This window comes from Stegostoma tigrinum, chromosome 7 (assembly GCF_030684315.1).
Source record: "Stegostoma tigrinum isolate sSteTig4 chromosome 7, sSteTig4.hap1, whole genome shotgun sequence".
Classification (NCBI taxonomy): Eukaryota; Metazoa; Chordata; class Chondrichthyes; order Orectolobiformes; family Stegostomatidae; genus Stegostoma; species Stegostoma tigrinum.
The window spans coordinates 27,138,893-27,160,892 of record NC_081360.1 but is presented as its reverse complement, the minus strand read 5'-3'; the positions used below and the strand labels follow the sequence as shown (position 1 = coordinate 27,160,892).

Here is a 22,000-nt window from a genome sequence, read left to right as displayed (position 1 = left end):
GGCTGAGATTTCATGGGGAGACTGCCTTTGCCAGGCCAGGAAGTCATGACCGTATTTTAGGGTCTTTATGCTGTTAACTGACTGGTGTAATTATATCTGTCCAATCATAATGGCGGAAGGATGTCCTGTTTCCAAGAGCTTCCATGCAATTTAATTACTGGCAGCTCTCCAATCTTAGCAGAACCATTGGGATGCTGGCCACTTTGGGATTGCATCAGTCATAGACAAGGAGACTCGATAGGAACCTCATACTGATGCAAACTGGGGTAGCCATGTGGAGGGGCTACAATCAGGAGGCCAGTCATGATCATAGAATCCCTATAACGTGAAGGAAGGCCATTCAGCCCTTCAAATCCATACTGACTCTCTGATAAGCATCCCACCCAGACCAACCCACTTAACCTATTCCCGTAACCCTGCATTTCCCATGACTAATCTATCTAACCTGCATATCCCTGGACACTATGGGCAATTTAGCATGGCCAATTTACATAACCTGCACATTGTTGAAATGTAGGAGGAAACCAGAGCAACTAAAGGAATCCCACGCAGACACAGGGAGAATGTGAGAACCCCACACAGACAGTCACCAGGCCTGGAATTGAATCCAGGTCACTGGCACTGCGAAGCAGCAGTGTTAACCACTGAGCGCCCAGAAAGAGTGGGTGCTCAGTTTCATTTTGAATGATCTTGAATTGTAAGAAAGGGTCCTTTAGTAGTCTTTAATTGGCCACTTAAGGGCTTCAATTTGTCCAAGAGCAGTGGACTACCTGATGTCAATGCCCCCACCTCCAAACCACAGTGATGTTTACAATAATAGTCTGCTAATCAACCATTCTTCAGGGATTGATTAATTCTGTGGGTTACTTTATTTAAAACAGTATGACACATTACAAGTTACTAAATAGGTGGGCTTCAAAATCTCCCCTCCCCCACTGCATTCCAAAACCAGCCCAGCTCGTCCCCACCTCCCTAACATGTTCTTCCTCTCACCTGTCCCCTCCTCCCACCTCAAGCCCCACCCCCATTTCCTATTCACTAACCTCATCCTGCTCCTTTGACCTGCCCATCCTCCCCAGACTGACCTATCCCCTCCCTACCTCCCCACCCACACTCACCTCTACTGGCTCCATCCTCACCTCCTTAACTTGTCTGTCTCCTCTCCACCTATCTTCTCCTCTTTCCATCTTCAGTCTGCCTCCCCCTGTCTCCCTCTTTCTTCAGAAGTCTCTCTCCCTCCCCCATTTCTGATGTCGGGTCTACGCCTGAAACGTCAGCTTTTGTGCTCCCGAGATGTTGCTTGGCCTGCTGTGTTCATCCAGCTCTACACTTTGTTATCTCGAATCTCCAGCATCTGCAGTTCCCATTATCTCTGGGACAACAATCCAAATGATGTCTGAGCACACCTAACAGACGAACTACCAGGCAGAATTATAGGGTCATAGAGATGTACAACACGGAAACAGATCCTTTGTTCCAACTCATCCACTCTGACCAGATATCCTAAATAAGTCTAGATCCATTTGCTAGCATTTGGCCCATATCCCTCTAAACACTTCCTTTTCATATACCCATCCTGATGCCCCTTAAATATTGTAATTGTACCAGCCTCCACCATTTCCTCTAGCAGCTCATTCCATACACGCACTACCCTCTGCATGAAAAAAATTGCCCCTTTGGTCCCTTTTAAATCTTTCCCCTCTCATCTTAAACCTATGCCCACTAGTTTTGCTTTCCCCCACCCCGGGGAAAAGACCTTGTCTATTTACCCAATCCATGCCCCTCATGTTCTTATAACTTTCTACAGTCACCCTTCAGCCTTCGATCCTCCAGGGAAAATAGTCCCAAACTATTTCAGCATCTCCCTATAGTTCAAACTGTCCAACCCTGGCAGCATCCTTGTAAATCTTTTATGAACTCTATCAAGTTTCACAGCTTCCTTCCTATAGCAGGGAGACCTGAATTGCACACAGTATTCTAACAGTGGCCTAACCAATGCCCTGTACGGTTGCAACATGATGTCCCAACTCTTATACTCAATGCACTGACCAAGAAAGGCAAGCACACCAAATGCCTTCTTTATTATTCTATCTACCTGTGACACCACTTTCAAGGAACTAATAACCTGCATTCCAAGGTCTCCTTGTTCAGCAACACTTCCCAGGCCCTGACCATTAAATGCACTCTGATTTGCCTTTCCAAAATGCAGCATCTCACATTTATCTAAATTAAACTCCATCTGCCACTCCTTGGCCCATTGGCCCATATGATTAAAATCGCCTTGTACTCTGAGGTAACCTTCTTCGCTGTCCATGACACCGCCAATTTGTCATCATCTGGAAACTTATTAACCATAACGCCATATGTTCAAGTCACAAACTTATATGCACACAACACATGGGGGTGAGCTTAATGATGAACTCTCTTAAAGGCAAGGCATACATACAACAACCCTCTCATTTCCAAAACAAAGTTAAACTATTTACCCAAAAACGAGCCTATGAGTTTCTATTACATTTTTTAATTTGCTGGTGCATACGTGTACAACAGTCAGAACTGGTAGAATTGCAGCAGAGGTAGGTAGGTGATAGGCATAGTTCTTCTCTGCTATGTCACTTAATTTTGCATCCTTCCCTTGCCTGGCAGCCACTGTGATTTAGATGGGAGAAGGGGTTTCTGGCTTCTTGAAATTGTTATGCTTTATTATTTTCCCCCTTATCTATGACTCAGACCTTGCCTTCAATCATTACTCTGTACCCTTTATTAATTATTACAACCTCACAGTATCTATGTTGCCTTATGCAAAGCCGCGTGATGTGCTTTATTTTAACAGAAGAGTTTTTTTAGTGCAAATGGTTGTTCTCCTGGGTCAATGATGACACCAGCAGAACTTTTTCTAAAGGAGCTGAATGGGAAGAAAGAGTTGTCTATGGTGAAGTGATGACTTGCACAATACTAGATTTATAAAGTTTGCAGGTACCACTCCTCGACATGAACTGCTAGCTAAACTCAAATCAGGAACATGATGGCATGTTTTTCCTTTGTTTAGTAGTCATCTCTGGACATGAAACATGAAAATATCCAAAAGAATTGATTATTTTTTCCTTGTCACCAGAAGCAATATCCAGCCCCAAAGCATCACTGGCGGCTGTGCTATTCATCCAATTTAAATCTCCAATTTAAACAGCACCTCACACCCTCAGACAGGTTGTAGCTGCAACAAGGCTTAAATAGTACTGCAACAATCTTCTATTAATCACACCTTTGATGAGACAGGATCCCCTTCACAGGAGAATTATCAAAGAAAATTTGACACACAGCCATGTGAGGAAATAATTGGACGGGTGACCAAAAACTTGATCAAAGGTCTAGATTTTAAGGAGCATTTTAAAGACGTGAAAAGAGATAGAGAGTTCTATAGAATGAACTCGAGAACTCAGAGCCTAAAAACCTGAAGATATGTATACAGTGGTTTCATAGTAAATGTCATTCTGATTTAAATATAGGCCAATGTTGCCTGGTCAAATTGCTGCCAGGTTCTCCACCTAATATTTTCCTAGAAATATTCTCACGTTGTGCCACAACCCACCGACATCTTTCCAGAATGGCTCGGAATCAACTTTAAATAGAGTCTTCAGGGCATGGTAAAATAAAATAAAATTGATTGCCTTCTGATTTACAGAAAATAGTTACTAAACATTCTAACCCATTGATGTCTCTGCACAGACAGGGCCTAATATTTAGAACTGCATATCATTGTGAAATAGGTTTCATAAATGCATATAATGCAGAAAGCAAATATTTTGCTCCTGTTTCTAATTACATGAGAAGGCACTACTTGGACTGGTATTGTCTGTGTTGAAGATACTTTTATACTGCTGTTATGTAGATGGTCTGAGATTTTAAATCAATGACAATAAAAGAATGATCATTTATTTCCGTGTCAGTGTGCTATGTGAACTGGAGGGGAACATGAAGTTAGTGGCATCCCCGTGTAGTTGCTGTCCTTGACCTTCTATAAAGTTGGTTGAGAACCATCAAAGAAACTACGGTGAGTTGTTGCAGTTCATCTTGTAGATGGTACATTTACATGACACAGCCATATTGCACTGGTGATGAAGAACATTTGAGGTGATAGATTATACTGATCAAGTGGGGGGTTTTGTTCTCATATGTTAGCGTAGTTGCGCTTATCTAGGCAAGTGGAGAGTATTCATATTACTAACTTGTGCCTTGTAACTTGTGAATATGCTTTGGGATACCAGAAAACGTATCAGTCATTGCAGTACAACTCGATTATGACCTTGTCTTAATGTAGCCAATCTAAATAATCCCTTGGTCAATTGCATTTGGACAATATTGCATTTAGATTAATTAAACATAACTTTTGTATTATTGGCCCCGAATTAAACTCTAAAAATGTCAGTGAGAACAAAATCAAACATTTAGATTTTACATGGTATAATTCTTTTATTAAAAGTTTGCAGAATCCAGTATTAATGCTAAATTCTTCTAAGGGTACATCAAAGTCAGTTTGCTGCATGAAAGTAGGAAAAATTTTCAGCCAGTCAGATTAAAATTTCCATATGTTTACACTCTAGACAATGGGTCATCCTTTAAAGCATAAATAAAGCCTTCTATTTTACAATTACACATCTGAGTTTACTTAAAAAATTGTTTTTCTGTGATACCAGCTGAGAAAATGTCAGAATTTTTTCCTTTGCAGGATATAGCTTTACCACCATCACAATGTGGCTCTGTGGCAAGAGTGCTTTGTTGCAGCATTTCAGAAGAATCAACTTTTAATTAACAACAATAATTCAGCACTTTACTCTTTGTTTTCCACATTAACAGTTTTCTTATTTTGACACTGAATGTAGCCGTACGCTGTTCAAATTCTCTGTTTCCTCCTTGCTCATTATGATGTTGGTAGCAAAGCCTTTGTCTCCCTGGCACAATACTAAAACATAAGATTGTTATCGTAGAGTAATCCTTAGCTTGCATCTAAGTTTGTTACGTCTGATATGTGTATGCTTAATAATAAACTTCGGCATCCAAGGGGAAGTCTATTTTTTTCCAAAATTACTACGTTTGTGTTAGTGTCTATGGAGAAGACTTACCAAAATATTTTGGACAGACTACTAAATTGTTCAGCTGGGCTTACAACCAATGTAGTCTTATTCTGGATTTCTGCTGGAATTGGGTACACATCTTCTGAGGAGTGTTGCTTGGGAGAATCTAATACTTTCAATTTCTTTCAACCACACCATCCCTATCCACCTTATCAATGAACTCTATCACTATGGTTGCCAAGGTAGGGAGAGTCCTGCCTCAGTGACACCATTCCAAGTCCCTTCCCACAATAACATTTGGAAACATCAGCTTGTCAGATAGTTAGAATTAGATTTAACACTGCCAGATGTGATCTGATCATTAACTAAAACTGTCTGAATTTTTGACTATACATTATACAGTCCCTCTGTAACTTTCTACATGATTTCGACATCTGTCATAGACAATGTCACTTCTCCATCAGATGATTGTCACTTGACTCCGCTCTTACGTATCTGGGAAGTTGCATGGACACTAAAGAAAAAGACAGATGGCAAAATCACAATTCTGACATCAATGGGCAGGCTAAATTCAGTAGTGTGTGGACACAAGACTCAAAGATGGAGAAGCAAGGATAAAGTTGGGTGTCAAAAATTTTTTGAAAATCTGAGACAGGATTAGAAGATTGCAGACAAGATGGTGTTGGAAAGGATGAAGGAGTCTAAAATGGGAGGAGTAGATGACAATTGTTATCTTGAATACATAGCAATAGCTAATAATGTTACGATTCACTGGGCCAAAGTATGGAATTTGAGTAACTTCGAGTTGAAGTAGAAAGGATGTCATGATGTTTCAGATCACTGCAGAGTCAGACGCTCCAGCCAGAGCTCCTCTGTTCAGCAACTCCTTTTTTCTCTTTCTTTCTTTACTTCACTTTTGCTGCAGTTTTACATGCCCTGCTCATACCACCACCAACTTTCAACTTCTTAAATTACCCCACCTGGAGAGAATGGAGAACAGAGACCGAGACCAGCCAAGCATGGGAGACGTGTCGTGGCATAAGGGGCAGAGTTCCTGAAGTTAGTAGCGGCTGGAACAGAGCAAGCATGGCCTGAGTCCTGGCAGCAAGCTGCACCGGAGCAGGAGCAGAGCGAGCGTGGGCTAAGTCCCGGCAGCAAGTTGCACCGGAGCAGGAGCAGAGCGAGCGTGGGCTGAGTCCCGGCAGCAAGCTGCACCAGAGCAGGAGCAGAGCGCGCAAGGGCTGAGTTCTGGCAGCAAACTGTGCTGGAGCAGGAGCAGAGAGAGCTGAGTCCTCGTAGCAAGCTGCAGCCTGAGCTGGAGCAGAGCGAGCACAGGCTGAGTTCCGGTTGCAACCCCTGGCCGGACTGGAAGCAGAGTGAGTGCAGGCCAAGCTGGCAGCTGAGACGTGGCTGGAGCTGGGAGCCCAGAACAGGCCCAGGCTGGCTGCGGGGAATGACTACTGCAGAGAGGCCAATGCATGGGGCCTCATATTCTGAAGCCCTGTGGGCATGGACTCAGTGTAAAAGGACCATAACTTGAGTACTTTGAAGACACTTTTTATTCTCATACTGGACTTTTAAACTTTGTATTCCCATGCTAGTCCTTTTTTTTTAACTATTTCAATTCCGAAACAACACTTAAAGTATCTGTACCTAAGATGAAGCCAAGTGGTGACATTACAAACTTTTCACTGCACTCATTTGAGTACATGTGACAATAAAGGCTATTCTAAAATCCTAAATTGTAAAGAAAGTAATTGTTGTGTCTTATGAAAAGCCTTAATCTATAAGGAGTGCTGCAAAATATTGTTGACTTCATACTGCAACAGAATGGCGAAGTGGGTGATAAAGAAGTTTCAATTTTGGAGCTGGAAACGACATGAAATTTTCTCATTTGGCACTGAAGAAAAGGACGGAAAGGCAGGATACCACATCAAATGACATGATCTGTGATGGAAATGTTTGAGGCTATTGTTATTGTACAAAGTGGTCCTGAAGATTTACCTGCTAAGAAAGGGTAACAATAGTCATTGAGGTAGTCAAGCCAGATTGAGTGGTGAATGATAATGCTGTCAAATGACAGATATGCTCAAGCTTTCAGAGTTCAGATGTGAATTCACAAAAATTACTGTTGGAGTGCTGGGGTGGCAGGGGTAAAAAGAAGAGGTCAAGAAGGACTTATAGGAAATAACATCATTGTCAGCAGAAACAAGTCTAGAAGTTGAGCACATGAATTGAACAAATAACACTGTGGTCGGTGGGATATGTTAGGGAGTTTTTTTCAGGGCATGTACTTACAAGGATTTCTGGCCGGCAGGGAGGCATGTTTGACAATAATATTAAATTGATTTGAAGCATCATTATCAGTGATTGTAAATCAGGAGTGGGAAGATAAGAGAGACAGCAAAATAAAAATGATGAGTTTGTGCGAAGACAGGAAGATTAAGAAGACAGCAAAAACAGGGATAGGGAAATTTGGGTGAAGTTTCAAGACACTAAGAATGAAAATACACTGGTACCATAGTGAGGAGAATGACTAAGAGGCGTTGGTGGAGAAGACAGCAAAGGTTTAGGACAGTAGTATTCAAAGTGGAAGAACAAACAGAGGCAGTAGAAAATTAAGGCTGATCAGAGGGTTATGAGGATAGATCGAAGTGGAACCTGGAGCTGATGGCCTTGTTCTTTAGGTAGGGCAAGCGATGAGTGCCTCAGGGAGAGGACAGGAGCCACAATCAGTGGTAAGATAATAAAGTGTGGGGCTGGATGAACACAGCAGGCCAAGCAGCATCTCAGGAGCACAAAAGCTGAAGTTTCGGGCCTAGACCCTTCATCAGTGGTAGAGGTTTTAGTTACGCTGAGGATACTGGTATATTCATTTTGGTTAAAGTCACAAATTTGGAGGTCCTTTTCTAAAGGGAGGAACGTCTGCAGTACAGGAAGGGTTGGAAAGATAGGATATTTATTGAGTTACTAGGTCAGGGAATGGGTCACAGCTTGACTTTATTGCTCAGTAATTCATTCTCTTCAGGCAACGTATATTTCTCTATCATGTCTGGATTTTATGGTGATCAGCACTCACAATTCAGTAATATTCCATCGTGGTCCCAACCATCCCCTTGCTGTTTCAGCACACTCTGAGACCTCTGACTTTACTTCTGGACTGCCACCTACTGTCTTCTCTCTGTTACTCATTTACTACTGAGGCTAGTTGAGAAGGCAATGGCCTAGTGGTATTATCACTGGACTGTTAACCCAGGTAATGTTGTAGGGACCTGCATTCGAATTTCCCCCATGGCAACTGATGGAATTTAAATTCAATAAATATCTGGAATTAAGAGTCTCATGATGACCATGCCAGATGTCAGAAAAAACCCATCAGGTTCACTAACATCCTTTAGGGAAGGAAACTGCCACCTTTACCTGGTCTAGCCTACATGTGACCCCAGACCCACAGCAATGTGGGTTGACTTATAACTGCCCCATGGGGATGGGCAATCATTGCTGGCCTAGCCAGTCACACCCTCATCCTGTGAATAACTAGAAAGAAAAAGAATAATTGCTCCCTTTTCACAAGCACAATGCCAACTGTTCTCTCACAGACCTTCCCTGCTCTTCTTGTGTCTGAAATTGTTAAACTGATCTCGACCGCAATTCTCAATTCTAACTCAACGGATCCTGCTGACAATTACCACAACCTTCTCTGCACCTTCCTTTAAATCTCCATTTACTCATCATCGAGACCCTGCCAAAAATTCAATACAGATAATTATATCATTAGAATCCTGGCTGAGCAATGATGGCACCTTTGTTCTAAATGAACCTTCCTTACCTGATTACACTACTTGCCCTGTCCTGAACATTGCAGGGGTGGTGCATAACTCTTCCCATCAACTCACACCTTGGTCTAACACCACCAGGTACTTTCTCCTCTTTCTCACTTTTCTTTTGACATCTTCATTCTCATGGCACGCCCAAGTTCAACATAAATGTTCTCGTTTAGATATCCTCACTCTTTTCCTCCTTTTACAGTTTCTCCACCAAGAGGTTTTCACACAGGCAGATTTCAAACACCATACAACACATTCTCTTTTCTCTCCTCCAAGTTCACTGCTATCCTATCCTTCCATGCATGTAAACTCTACAAACCACAGGTGTGCCTTTCACTTTGCCATCTCATGTCACCTTGCTACTTTAGTTGTATTAATGAAAGATAAGGCTATCTCTGCTCTCATTCTTATATTACATTTCTCTTCTTTTACATTACCTTCTTTTATGGCTTTTATTTTGTCTGCCTCTGGAAAAGACTCTTTTAATGCACTGACAGTTGTACCATCAAAATCCCAACTGTGTTGCCTTTCGCCCTCCATTTAACACAACTACCAATCTACTCAACCATGTCCTCTCACCACCTTCAAAACTTTAGTTCCAAGTAAAACCAGGACTACGACTGTGTTAGCCCAGTTTTTTTCCCTTCACTTTCTTAAGTCTTCCACCATCATCCAGCTGGATTGAATTGCTGTCACGAAGCTTCATTCCTATCTATCCAGTTGTAACCAGAGAATTAACTACAATGGCTTTCCTCTCAATCCGTGATAACTCTGGAGTCACACAATGACTGACCTTCAGCCCTCTTCTGTTTCTTATCTTCGCAGTACCCTTTAGTGACAACATTTGATAACATGGCATCAGTTTTTGCATGTAAGCTAAATACACACAAGTCTACCTTGCTGCTATCTTTCAGTTCCTTTTCAGTCTCTGAGATGTGCAGAAATTTCCTCAAAGTAAATATCGGGAAGACTGAAGGCATTGTCTTGGTCCCCACCACAAACTTAATTTTTTTAGCCTTTCCAATGGCAGCTATCTGTGGTTTAGCCAGACTTTGGTTTGCAACATTTGTATCACTTTTGACCATGTAATGAGGTACCATCCACACATCTGGGCCATTAACATGACTTTCCGCTTCTATCTTGATAACATCGGCTGGCACAGATCAGCTTCTGAAACACACATCCAAACGTTTGCAAGGCTAAATCTCTCCAAAGCATTGCTGGGACTTACCAGCCTCAGAACCAATTCTCACTGCTTCTGAGCATTCAGCTAAGGCAGGAACATCACGGAAACACAGCGTTACACAACCACTGACATTCCACAGTTTCTCATGTAGGACAAAATGTTACTGAATATTAATATTGGAGAAGAGCCAGTAGGATACAAGGATGCTCACATCTTCTGAGCTCTTTGCTTCTTGGAGTCAGCTGTGACAGGGCTGGTAGACTCTGATATCTGAGAACTAGGAGGGCGATAGCATTCTCCCGTCTGGTGCTCTGTCTCAACTCCGAGTACCCTCCTATCCCGTTAGCTGGCATGATGAATGACCTTCAGATGGTGCGACAATAAACCTTCTGTTTTCGATGCCAGCTCACCTCCCTCACGTAAACCTTGTTCCTCTGAGTTCCTACTTTCAGAAACCCAAAGACTGCCCACCATAGCAGCCCAAAGAGGATGCGAGAAGTGCACCTGAAGGAGGGGGTCCTCAGTCACATCATAATGATGCTCAGAGCAGATCAGGCACATAAATGTCCACCAGATATTACAGTGTGTTCCTGGAAAGTGTAATTTTAAGTGAAATTATATTAAATGAATCAAATTTTTCCATCATAACTGATTTGAAAGCTAAAGCGAGACCTGTAAGAATTGTCTAATCAGAAAAGCATATTATAGGCTATAAGCTGAAATATTTTGCCTGGCTGAATTCTTTGAAATTAACTTTTAAAAAAATAAAGGAAATATGCCAATTCATTCTCGTTGCTTTCCATCTGTCTCACACGCTGACCCTCTCACTCTTCTCTGATTGTGCTCACCAAAAATATCCAGTCACTGTTTTGTAGACACCAACTGCCCTCTGGCCCCACTCTCAGCTCTTTCCTCCCCTGACCCTTTGCTCCAAGTGATGGCTTGGGAGATTAGCAGCGAGCGGCAGGAAGAGCAGCTTTGGACTGATGCCATCTCAGGGTTTTGCAGGGCTGTGGAGTGAAGGTAAATTACAGGCTCGGAAAGGTGATGAGACAGCATCAGCAGCACCTGGCAGGTCAAAGGTAAAGGTGTGATTGGAATGCTCAGGGAGGGAGAGAGTGTGGGTTGGTGGCCAAACAAAAAAACTGTCAGTTGGGAGGGCTAGTGAGAGAGTGTGTGAATAGGCCAGAGAGCAGACCGAAGGAGATAGGGCAGTGAGACAGAGAGCATCAGGGGGAGGGAGGACAGGTCAGAGAGGGGAGCGAAGTTTGACATGCCAAATTGGAAAAGGCTGCTCCAAAAGGTGAAAAACTAGTCATGTGACCATGCATTAACCATATGCGAAGTGATGCAAGAGTGAAATTCCTGGTAGTATATGCCAGGCCCTAACATAAAATGGAGTGACTTAAAATGAATCAAGTTAAAACAGGGACTTCCTCTACCTTAACTACCTGCACCTTGGATGCAAACAGGCTTAGGGATCAATGTATGGTGGGTCACATGGCCATGAACAGACTGCAACCAGGCCAGAGGTCAAGGATGATCTGAGGTCACAGATGAGATGGGGGATGAATACAGAGATAAAAACAGAAGTTGCTGGAAAAGCTCAGCAGGTCTGGCGATATCAGTTCTGAGGAAGGGTCACCGGACCCGAAACATTAATTGTAAGTTTTCTTCACGGATGCCGCCAGACCTGCTGAGCCTTTCCAGCAACTTCTGTTCCTGATTTAGAGCATCTGCAGTTCTTTCAGTTTTAGTGAATACAGAGATGTTCAGCTGCATTAGCTGACCTGCCAGGCAGCCTTTGTTTCTGGCAAGATCTGGCTTTAAATCAGCAGAAGAAGCTAATAGTGCTGCAAAGTGCAGCAAATGCAAGCCCCCATACCAACCCCCATGAATCCTCATGTCACCCCCAGTGAAAGGATTCAGTGACAATTTTGGGCTCATCCAGCAGATAATACCCACAGTAAAGGGATTGAATACTGATGTTATTTTCTAATATTTGCTTTGTAGGAATTCCCAGGTGAAAATACCTCTTCACTAACCAGAGAAAGCACTCATTAAGAAGCTGTATTGGTCTTTTCAGCAGGATTCCAACTCACTGCCCGAGGATCTATAGGTTTTTTTTACAAAGTACAGGCACAGGGGCCAAACCTTGAAAACTAGCTTTAGTCTCCGACACAAACCTGAAGCAGCCCAGTTGGTGTCAGATACAATATGGCAAGATGTTAACTAGATACAATTTGAACTGCACCGTAATCAATATGTATTGACATTCTTAATAGATGACAGGATTCTCATAGGTGAATAAAAATAACCGAACAGTGTGGCAGTGCTGGAATGCAAAGTTCCTGGGATGAGAGGCCTTTTGTTTCATCACAAAGAATACAGATTTCTTGCACAAGAGTTTCAAAGGAGCAAATGTTCACTTCATTATATACTTATTGTCCTTTAAACCACTTCTTCATGTTCAATGTTCGCCTCGAGCACAGGCTTTGATGATTCTTTAAGATAAATTACATCCTCAAGGTTTTCCTCATTTTCGTTGAGTTCTTCAGGAATAGACGGCTGTAAGCTCTCTGGATCAGAGTTGCTCCTTACATACCCTGGTAAAGTCAGATGGCTGTTTTCCTGTTTAACCTCGTTCTTAAGAAACTTTCGAGTTAATAACGATGTGCGTGCATTGACCTGTGCCTGGCTGGAGGTACTGTTGGTCAGGTTGGTTAACGCTGAGGCATATCGATAAGTCCCGCAGCTCGCCTTCCCATTCCAGTCTAAGGAAAGGTGCCACCTTGTCCATGTCTTTTTGATTTCAGTTTGAACCTTTAGTAAATAGATAACACTCAATTATATTACACAAATCAATTCTTATTTTTAACTGCAACTAGAGCCTTCAATCATCATAATTTGGAGAAACTCCAAAAAGTCTATAAAAAGTGCAAAAAGGTTTTAATAATCTGCATACGGTTATAAGAGTGTTGATTTTATAGTGGAGTTATTTGGTAGCATTAAAATGAATGAATCGTAGAATCATTACACAAGTTTTTGTACACACACTGATTTCAAATTACAGGATCTGGATTCAGAAACTCAACTCAGATCGGAAGCAAAAGAGGTGGGAGATTTGCATGACTGGTTAGAAGCATATCACAGCTGTTTTGAGGGATGACACCCTGGAAGGATCTTGCTGCGAGGCATTATGAGTACAGCACAGGAAGAGGGTGAATGCATTCACAGACCTCCCAGCTGCCAGCAGGAGTTAGAGGAAGAGCTATGTAGTGAAATTCCGGAAAGCTATGAAAGTAACAGGATTGTTGTGGTGGGTAATTTTAACTTCCCCATTTATTGCAGAGGGTTTGGAAAGGGGAAAATAATTGTCAGGTGCATCCAAGAGGGTTTTTTTTGGAATGGCATGTGGATAGTTAAATGAGAAAGAGTACCATTCTGGACCTGGTATTGGGAAGTGAGTTCGGCCAGGTGATCAAAGTTTCAGTGGGGGACCATTTTGAGAATAGTGATCATAATTCCATAAGTTTTCAGATTCTTATGGATAAGGAAAGAGTGAACTTCAGATGAAGATGTTAAATTGTGGAAAAGCCCAAATATAACTGAATTAGGCAAGAAGTGGAGAATATGGGTTGGGAGAAACCATTTGAGGGCATACCCACATCAGATATGTGGAGTATTTCAAAGACCAGTTGATTAGAGTACAGGACAGGTATGTTCCTGTGGAAATGAAAGACAGGAATGGCAGGATTCAGGAACCTTGGATGATAGATGAAATAATCAGTGTAGTCAAAAAAGAGCATACTTAAGGTCTAGGCAACAAAAAAATAGATGAAACCCTTGAAGAATATATAGTATGTAGGAAGGAGCTCACTTAAGGCGGGCTAAAAAGGTCCATGAAATTTTCCTTGATCAAGCCATGCTCCTCCAGATGGTCATAAATCCTATCCCTCAGAATCTTTTCTAACACCTTGCAGACGACAGACATGAGACCTACTGGTCTGTAATTGCCGGGGATTTCCCTATTTCCTTTCTTGAAGAGAGGAATTACATTTGATTAAGTAGAATCCCAAGGCATTTTATACGTATATTAGGAGAAAGAGGGTAGCTTGGGAAAGATGGACCCATTCAAGGATAACGGAGGGAGGTTATGTGTCGAGCCAGAGGAAATGGGTGAGATAGTTAAAGAACATTAAGATTGACAAGTCGCCAGGCCCGGACCAGATTTGTCCTCGGCTGCTTTGGGAAGCGAGAAATGAAATTGCTTCGCCACTTGTGAAGATCTTTGCATCCTCGGTCTCTACTGGAGTCGTACCTGAGGACTGGAGAGAGGCAAATGTAATTCCTCTCTTCGAGAAAGGAAATAGGGAAATCCCCGGCAATTACAGACCAGTAAGTCTCATGTCTGTCGTCTGCAAGGTGTTAGAAAAGATTCTGAGGGATAGGATTTATGACCATCTGGAAGAGCATGGCTTGATCAAATACAGTCAACATGGCTTTGTGAGGGGTAGGTCATGCCTCACAAACCTTATCGAGTTTTTTGAGGATGTGACTAGAAAAGTTGATGGGGGTCGAGCTGTGGATGTGGTGTATATGGACTTCAGTAAGGCATTTGATAAGGTTCCCCATGGTAGGCTCATTCAGAAGGTCAGGAGGAATGGGATACAGGGGAACTTAGCTGCTTGGATACAGAATTGGCTGGCCAACAGAAGACAGCGAGTGGTAGTAGAAGGAAAATATTCTGCCTGGAAGTCAGTGGTGAGTGGAGTTCCACAGGGCTCTGTCCTTGGGCCTCTACTGTTTGTAATTTTTATTAATGACTTGGATGAGGGGATTGAAGGATGGGTCAGCAAGTTTGCAGACGACACAAAGGTCGGAGGTGTCGTTGACAGTATAGAGGGCTGTTGTAGGCTGCAGCAGGACATTGACAGGATGCAGAGATGGGCTGAGAGGTGGCAGATGGAGTTCAACCTGGATAAATGCGAGGTGATGCATTTTGGAAGGTCGAATTTGAAAGCTGAGTACAGGATTAAGGATAGGATTCTTGGCAGTGTGGAGGAACAGAGGGATCTTGGTGTGCAGATACATAGATCCCTTAAAATGCCCACCCAAGTGGACAGGGTTGTTAAGAAAGCATATGGTGTTTTGACTTTCATTAACAGGGGGATTGAGTTTAAGAGTCGTGAGATCTTGTTGCAGCTCTATAAAGCTTTGGTTAGACCGCACTTGGAATACTGCGTCCAGTTCTGGGCGCCCTATTATAGGAAGGATGTGGATGCTTTGGAGAGGGTTCAGAGGAGGTTTACCAGGATGCTGCCTGGACTGGAGGGCTTATCTTATGAAGAGAGGCTGACTAAGCTTGGTCTCTTTTCATTGGAGAAAAGGAGGAGGAGAGGGGACCTAATTGAGGTATACAAGATAATGAGAGGCATAGATAGAGTTGATAGCCAGAGACTATTTCCCAGGGCAGAAATGGCTAGCACGAGGGGTCATAGTTTTAAGCTGGTTGGTGGAAAGTATAGAGGGGATGTCAGAGGCGGGTTCTTTACACAGAGAGTTGTGAGAGCATGGAATGCGTTGCCAGCAGCAGTTGTGGAAGCAAGGTCATTGGGGTCATTTAAGAGACTGCTGGACCTGCATATGGTCACAGAAATTTGAGGGTGCACACATGAGGATCAACGGTCGGCACAACATTGTGGGCTGAAGGGCCTGTTCTGTGCTGTACTGTTCTATGTTTTATGTTCTATATTCTAACATTTTACATCAGTATTCACCAAAGAGAGGGACAAGAGGGATGTTGAGGTTAGGGAAAAGTGTATGAATACTCTCAGGTAGGTCAGTAAAATGAAGGAGGAAGTGGTCAGTGTCTTGAAATGCATCAAGGTAGACAAGTACCCAGGTTCAGATGGGATCTACTGTGGGAGAAAAGGGAGGAAATAGTTAGGGCCTTAACAAACATATTTGCATCATCTTCGGCCTCAGGTTCTAGAGGAATGGAGAATAGCCAATTTTGTTACTTATTTTAAAGAGGGGACAAAGAAATAATCCAGGTAATTATAGGCTAGTGAGCAAGATGTTTGTGGTGGGGAAGCTATTGGAGAAGATACTGAGAGATAGGATATATTCACATTTGGAAGCGAATGGATTTGTTCGTAATAGGTAGCATGGGTTCGTGTGGGGAAGGTCATATCTCACCAACTTGATTGAATTTTTTGAGGGAGGAACGAGAATGACTGATGAGGGAAGGGCAGTGGAAGTTGTCTACATGGGTTTTAGTAAGGCATTTGGTAAGGTACCTCATGGTAAGCTGATACAAAAGCTAGGGTCTCATGAGATCCAGGGACCAGTACTGGGACCTTTGTTGTTTGTAGTATACACAAACAATCTGGATGAAAATGTAGATGATCTGATCAGTAAGTTTGTGGATGACACCAAAATTGGCAAAGTTGCAGATATTGAGGAGGATTGTCAAAAAATATAGCCCAATAAAGATAGATCGCAGTTTTGGGCAGAGAAATCGCAGATAGACTTTAATCCGGACAAATGTGACATGATACATTTTGGAATAGCAAATTCAGTTGCAAATCATACAATAAATGGCAGAACCTCTAGGGGCATTGGCATACAGAGGGATCTAGTTTTACAGGTCCACAGATCCCTGAAAATGGAAACACAGAAAGATAAGATAGTCAAAAAGGCATACAGCACACTTGCCTTCATCATCTGGGGCATCAAATATAGAAGTTGGTAAGTTATATTACAGTGGTATAAAACTTTAGTTAGACCACATTTGGAATGTTGCATGCATTTCAAGTTGCCATACTATCAGAATGACATGGATGCTTTCGAGACGGTGCAGAGAAGGTTTCCCAGGACATTGCCTGGTCTGGAGGGTTGTAGGTGTGAGGAGAGGTTGGGTAAATTTGGATTGTTTTCACTGGAAAGACAGAGGTTGAGGAGTGACCTGGTAGTTTTTTACAAAATTACAAGAGACATAGATAGAGTGGATACTGAGAAGTTGTTTTCCGAGGGTAGAAATATCACCTACAAGAGGGCACAGGTTCAAGGTAAGAGGTGGAAATTTTCGGGGAAAAGTATAGGGAAAATGTTTCACACAGAGGATGGCGGGTGTTTGGAGTGCATTGCCTCTGATGGAAGCAGGCACATTATCAACATTTAAGGCGTATCTTGATAGACACATGAACGGGAAGTGAACAGACGGATAGGAACTGCACTTGGGCAATAAGTAGGAGGTCTAAATACGGACTAGGAATCAATGCAGGCTTAGTGGTGGGCCAAAGGGTTTGTTCCTGCATTGTATTGTTCTTTGATTAAATTCACCTACAATACAAACCTGTGAAGGACCCTTGAACTGAACTGCACTGCATCGTTCAACATCTACCTAGTGAGTTAGACTAAACAAGGAAATGGGCAGAGCATTTGTGGATGAAGTTTAACAAGGACAAGCACAGATGTGACATGTAGGAGCATATAAAAGAAAAATGCAAAGACTTCATGAACGGCCGTGAATGAGCTAAGAATGCATTCAAAAATGATCTCAGGTTTTGATAAATTCAAAATTCAAAGTGTCCAGTCATGGTGGAGTCACGATCAATGAAATAAACAGGATTGTGTTGAATTTATCCAAAAAATAGAGACTACAGTTTCCGCAGAAATCACACTGAAACAGTGCAATACTCTGGGTAGTCAACAGAAGTCACCAAGGAGATGAGTATTGTGACCAGTTGTGAGAAGAACCATTGGACTTATTCCCATGATTATCAGATTCAGTTTGGCAAAAAAGACACAAAAAATGCATCCTTCCCAGAATTCAAAGGAATTTACTTAGAAATAGACGTAGCACTAAAAACTCAACAAGTTAAGACTTGTAGAAGACAATAAAAGGTACACAGGAACAGGAGTAAACCACTTTACCTATTGAGCCCCTTCTGCCATTTTATGAGTTTATTGTAGCTTTCTGGCCTAACTTCACACAACTGCAGAAGGGTTCTTGACCTGAAAAATTAACTGTGCCTCTCTCTCCATCGATACCACTTGACCTGCTGAGTATTTCCAGCATCTTGCTTTAATTTCATAATTTCAGCATCAACAGTATTTTACAATTTCAGGTGGAGATTCTAAACTTCACTCATAATATGTCCGGTTCTAATTTTTAGACTGGATCCTCCGATCTAAGGCATCTGATCTGTGATCCTTCAAGGGGGATTGAGTTTAAGAGTCGTGAGATCTTGTTGCAGCTCTATAAAACTTTGGTTAGACCGCACTTGGAATACTGCGTCCAGTTCTGGGTGCCCTATTATAGGAAAGATGTGGATGCTTTGGAGAGGGTTCAGAGGAGGTTTACCAGGATGCTGCCTGGACTGGAGGGCTTATCTTATGAAGAGAGGTTGACTGAGCTCGGTCTCTTTTCATTGGAGAAAAGGAGGAGGAGAGGGGACCTAATTGAGGTATACAAGATAATGAGAGGCATAGATAGAGTTGATAGCCAGAGACTATTTCCCAGGGCAGAAATGGCTAGCACGAGGGGTCATAGTTTTAAGTTGGTTGGTGGAAAGTATAGAGGGGATGTCAGAGGCAGGTTGTTTACGCAGAGAGTTGTGAGAGCATGGAATGCGTTGCCAGCAGCAGTTGTGGAAGCAAGGTCATTGGGGTCATTTAAGAGACTGCTGGACATGTATATGGTCACAGAAATTTGAGGGTGCATACATGAGGATCAATGGTCGGCACAACATTGTGGGCTGAAGGGCCTGTTCTGTGCTGTACTGTTCTATGTTCTCTAAGTCTCAAAAAGTTCAATGAAATCATATCTTAGCCTTTTAAACTCCACTGAATAGAGCCACAGATTTATGTTATTGAAGCAAAAGTAAGATGCCTCAGATTATGGAAATCCGAAATAAAAATGAAGTATTAGAAATACTCAGGAGGACAGGCAGTGTGTATGGAGAATTTTTCGAGAGATAAGTATATTTTGTCTGATCTGGGTCAGAAGTAGGGTTTCAATTGCAGATCAGATGACTTGGACTAACATCACTAATGCCAACTTCAAGGATTTCATATTGCTCTTGAATATCCTATTTGACTTCATATAATTTTCAATGTTGGTATTGATTTTAATATCCCTTGTGTGTTACTTTACATTTTCCATTATTATAGCTCTTATCTTACTGGCATTCTTTGATGTTCTTTGTATCATTTCAACTTACCAGAATCTGTGGGAATTTTCTTGCATGTTAAATTATTTTTTTACAGTTTTATGTGGTCATGTACCTCTATTGTTGTCTAAGGCTGTCTTTTATTGTGGATAAACCTCTGCTCTTTAGAGCTCTAAGTTTGTTTGTGTCTAATTAAGTTCTAGAAAAAGAATACTTTTATTCTTATACTTGTATATAACATTTTAAGTACTGAATATATTTCAAGTTAATTCACAACTGTTGGAACAGATTATAAACATAAAAACATAGTTTTGGACTGGTTCATTGCACAGTGATCAACATACTTTTTGTGCAGAATGTGATGCATTAATCTGTAATCCTTGGAAACAATCAGATGAAGGGAGCAAGACACTCCTTAGATGGATAAATTATTTTGGGCCAAATGATCCATAGTCATTCTATAATAACTTGAACTACTTTGGCAATTAAAATTTCTGCTGTTAAGATTTAATAAGGTATATCTTTCAGCCTTTCTGAAGCTTTGGTTTCAAGGCAGCATGAGTTGTGATCTCTTTGCTGATCTCATTTTAATTCCAGACTTAAACATCTGTACTTCTTTTAGACCAGCTTCAAGCTTTTTTGTGCATCTGAGCTATCATTCTCACTTTATATTCTCTGCCGTTCATGTTTTCTGAATGAATTAAGTTCTGGAAAAAAATGGACACAAGGAATGTAGCTGGGGTCCAATGGAATAACAAGGTCAAGGAACAAATGGTGTACTCCAATTCCTAATGCAACATTTCTGGGAAGGATGAGTGCAAGCATATTCCTAGGAAATCTTCAGCTAAGGGCTCCTCAATCTCCAGCGTCTATTCAGAGCATGACACAAGGCTCCAAAGTTACTAATTCTGTTTGGTATATAAGTCATAAAAGAAATATTTCCTCTGTTTGTCATCATTAGGACACATAATTTTGCTACAGAATAGCACACAGTGTAAAGCTTTTGAAACCCATGTAACCTATTTTCTGGAATTTTGCATCCACCAATTTTCAAAAATTCCAATCCTTCTTAAATATGCTTCTCTGTAACTTCATGTGAACACAGGTATTATGTTTCAACTTCCTAACTTTCTGTTCTATTTATGCCAAATATCCCCTGCAATGCCACTTCAAATGATTAAAGCATGAATGAGATGGTTTCATTCTTCTGACTGCTTTGTGAATCTCAAGCACATTGTCAGACAAGTTGAACGTTTCATGGTTCCATTGTAAGTGTAGGTGTGGGGAAACTAAGAGTTTCTGCTGCAAAAATATATGAGCAATTCAATCTCAGTGAGTAGTTTTTCAAAGTAGAAGAATGGCTTACCTCTCCATTGCAGAAGCAATAGATAATTGCAACAAATAATCCCTGAAAGGAACAGGTATATTCGGAGAGAGATAAAACGTGTGACATGGTTAAAGCAGTCAAAAATTGAAACAGCAAAGCAATTTAAAAATCCAATTTTAAAACAAGATTTATGGAAATTTGAACTGTGCACAGTCATTGTTTTAGTATTCAGAATAGTTATATATTTTCTCAGGCAATAAAATGCCATGCCATGTGGTAAATTTGTCTTTCCACTGATTGAAAATTTCCAAAAAATAAAGAGCTACAGTAATTTCTACATGGGAATGTTGAGAAAATAGACAAATTAAAACTGGTGCACTTTCTTATTTGGAAATTGAAGTAGCAGACTAACAATTCAGAACATTCTGCAACAAAGCCGTCTTCTTATTAGATCCTCCTGCTCCAGCATCATTTCCTCAAGGGAGAAACACTATTCCTATGCATAAATATGGACAGGGAGATGTAAATCTGAAAATTAGAAGTGGTCCGTTCAGGAGCAAAACCAGAAGACATTTTTCACTCCAGTAGAAATGCAGAACTCTCTCCTCCTAAGATAATGTGTACACTGGACAACTGTTGTTTTCTAACTGTTGTTAGTCAAAGGTATCCAGGGCATAACTGATGTGCGATATATTTCCCAAGTGTAAAAACTGCTACAATTCTACTTGTGAAATCTGCTTGTAAATCCTCAATTTGAAATGTTTGTGTAATATTTAGAAATTTTCTGAATGAATTAAGTTCTGGAAAAAAATGGACACAAGAAATGTAGCTGGGGTCCACTGGAATAACAAGGCCAAGGAACAAATGGTGTACTCCAATTCCTAATGCGACATTTCTGGGAAGGATGAGGTAATGGAGTGCAAGCATATTCCTAGGAAATCTTCAGCTAAGGGCTCCTCAATCTCCAGCATCTGTTCAGAGCATGCTGAAGGCTCCAAAGTTACTAATTCTGTTTGGTATATAAGTCATAAAAGAAATATTTCTTGTTTGTCATCATGAGGATATTTATAATTTTGCTACAGAATAGCACACAGTGTAAATCTTTTGAAACAGACAGCATATTTGTACATAAAATTAGACTATTAATCCATAAGATGCTGCTTGGCTTGTTTGTGTTCATCCAGCTCAACGCCTTGTTATCTCAGATTCTCCAGCATCTGCAGTTCCTATTATCTCTGATAGCAAGAATCAACGTCCATGTACAGAGCTTTTATCTACTAGCACATTTAAATCTAGTCGGGTGTCAGTAAAGCTGCCATGTTCAAATGCAGTAACTCTTGTTAAGCTAATTTTATTTTCACCTTTCCAACTGTGAGGGTGGTAGTGAGAACAATATAACAAAACCTCCA

General features: G+C 41.4%; 1 protein-coding gene across 1 annotated transcript in view; it reads right to left on the bottom strand.

Moving 5' to 3' along the window:
- Positions 1-12,310: 12,310 nt before the first annotated feature.
- The window catches only part of LOC125454321 (parathyroid hormone 2 receptor-like), a 90,930-nt gene continuing 81,240 nt past the window's right edge, over positions 12,311-22,000 (bottom strand). The window contains exons 12-13 of the mRNA XM_048534944.2: positions 20,631-20,672; positions 12,311-12,908 (exon numbers count right to left, since the gene is read on the bottom strand). Coding sequence (XP_048390901.1) covers positions 12,537-12,908; positions 20,631-20,672 — 414 coding nt within the window. The 3' untranslated portion in view covers positions 12,311-12,536. The remainder of the gene's footprint in view (positions 12,909-20,630; positions 20,673-22,000) is intronic.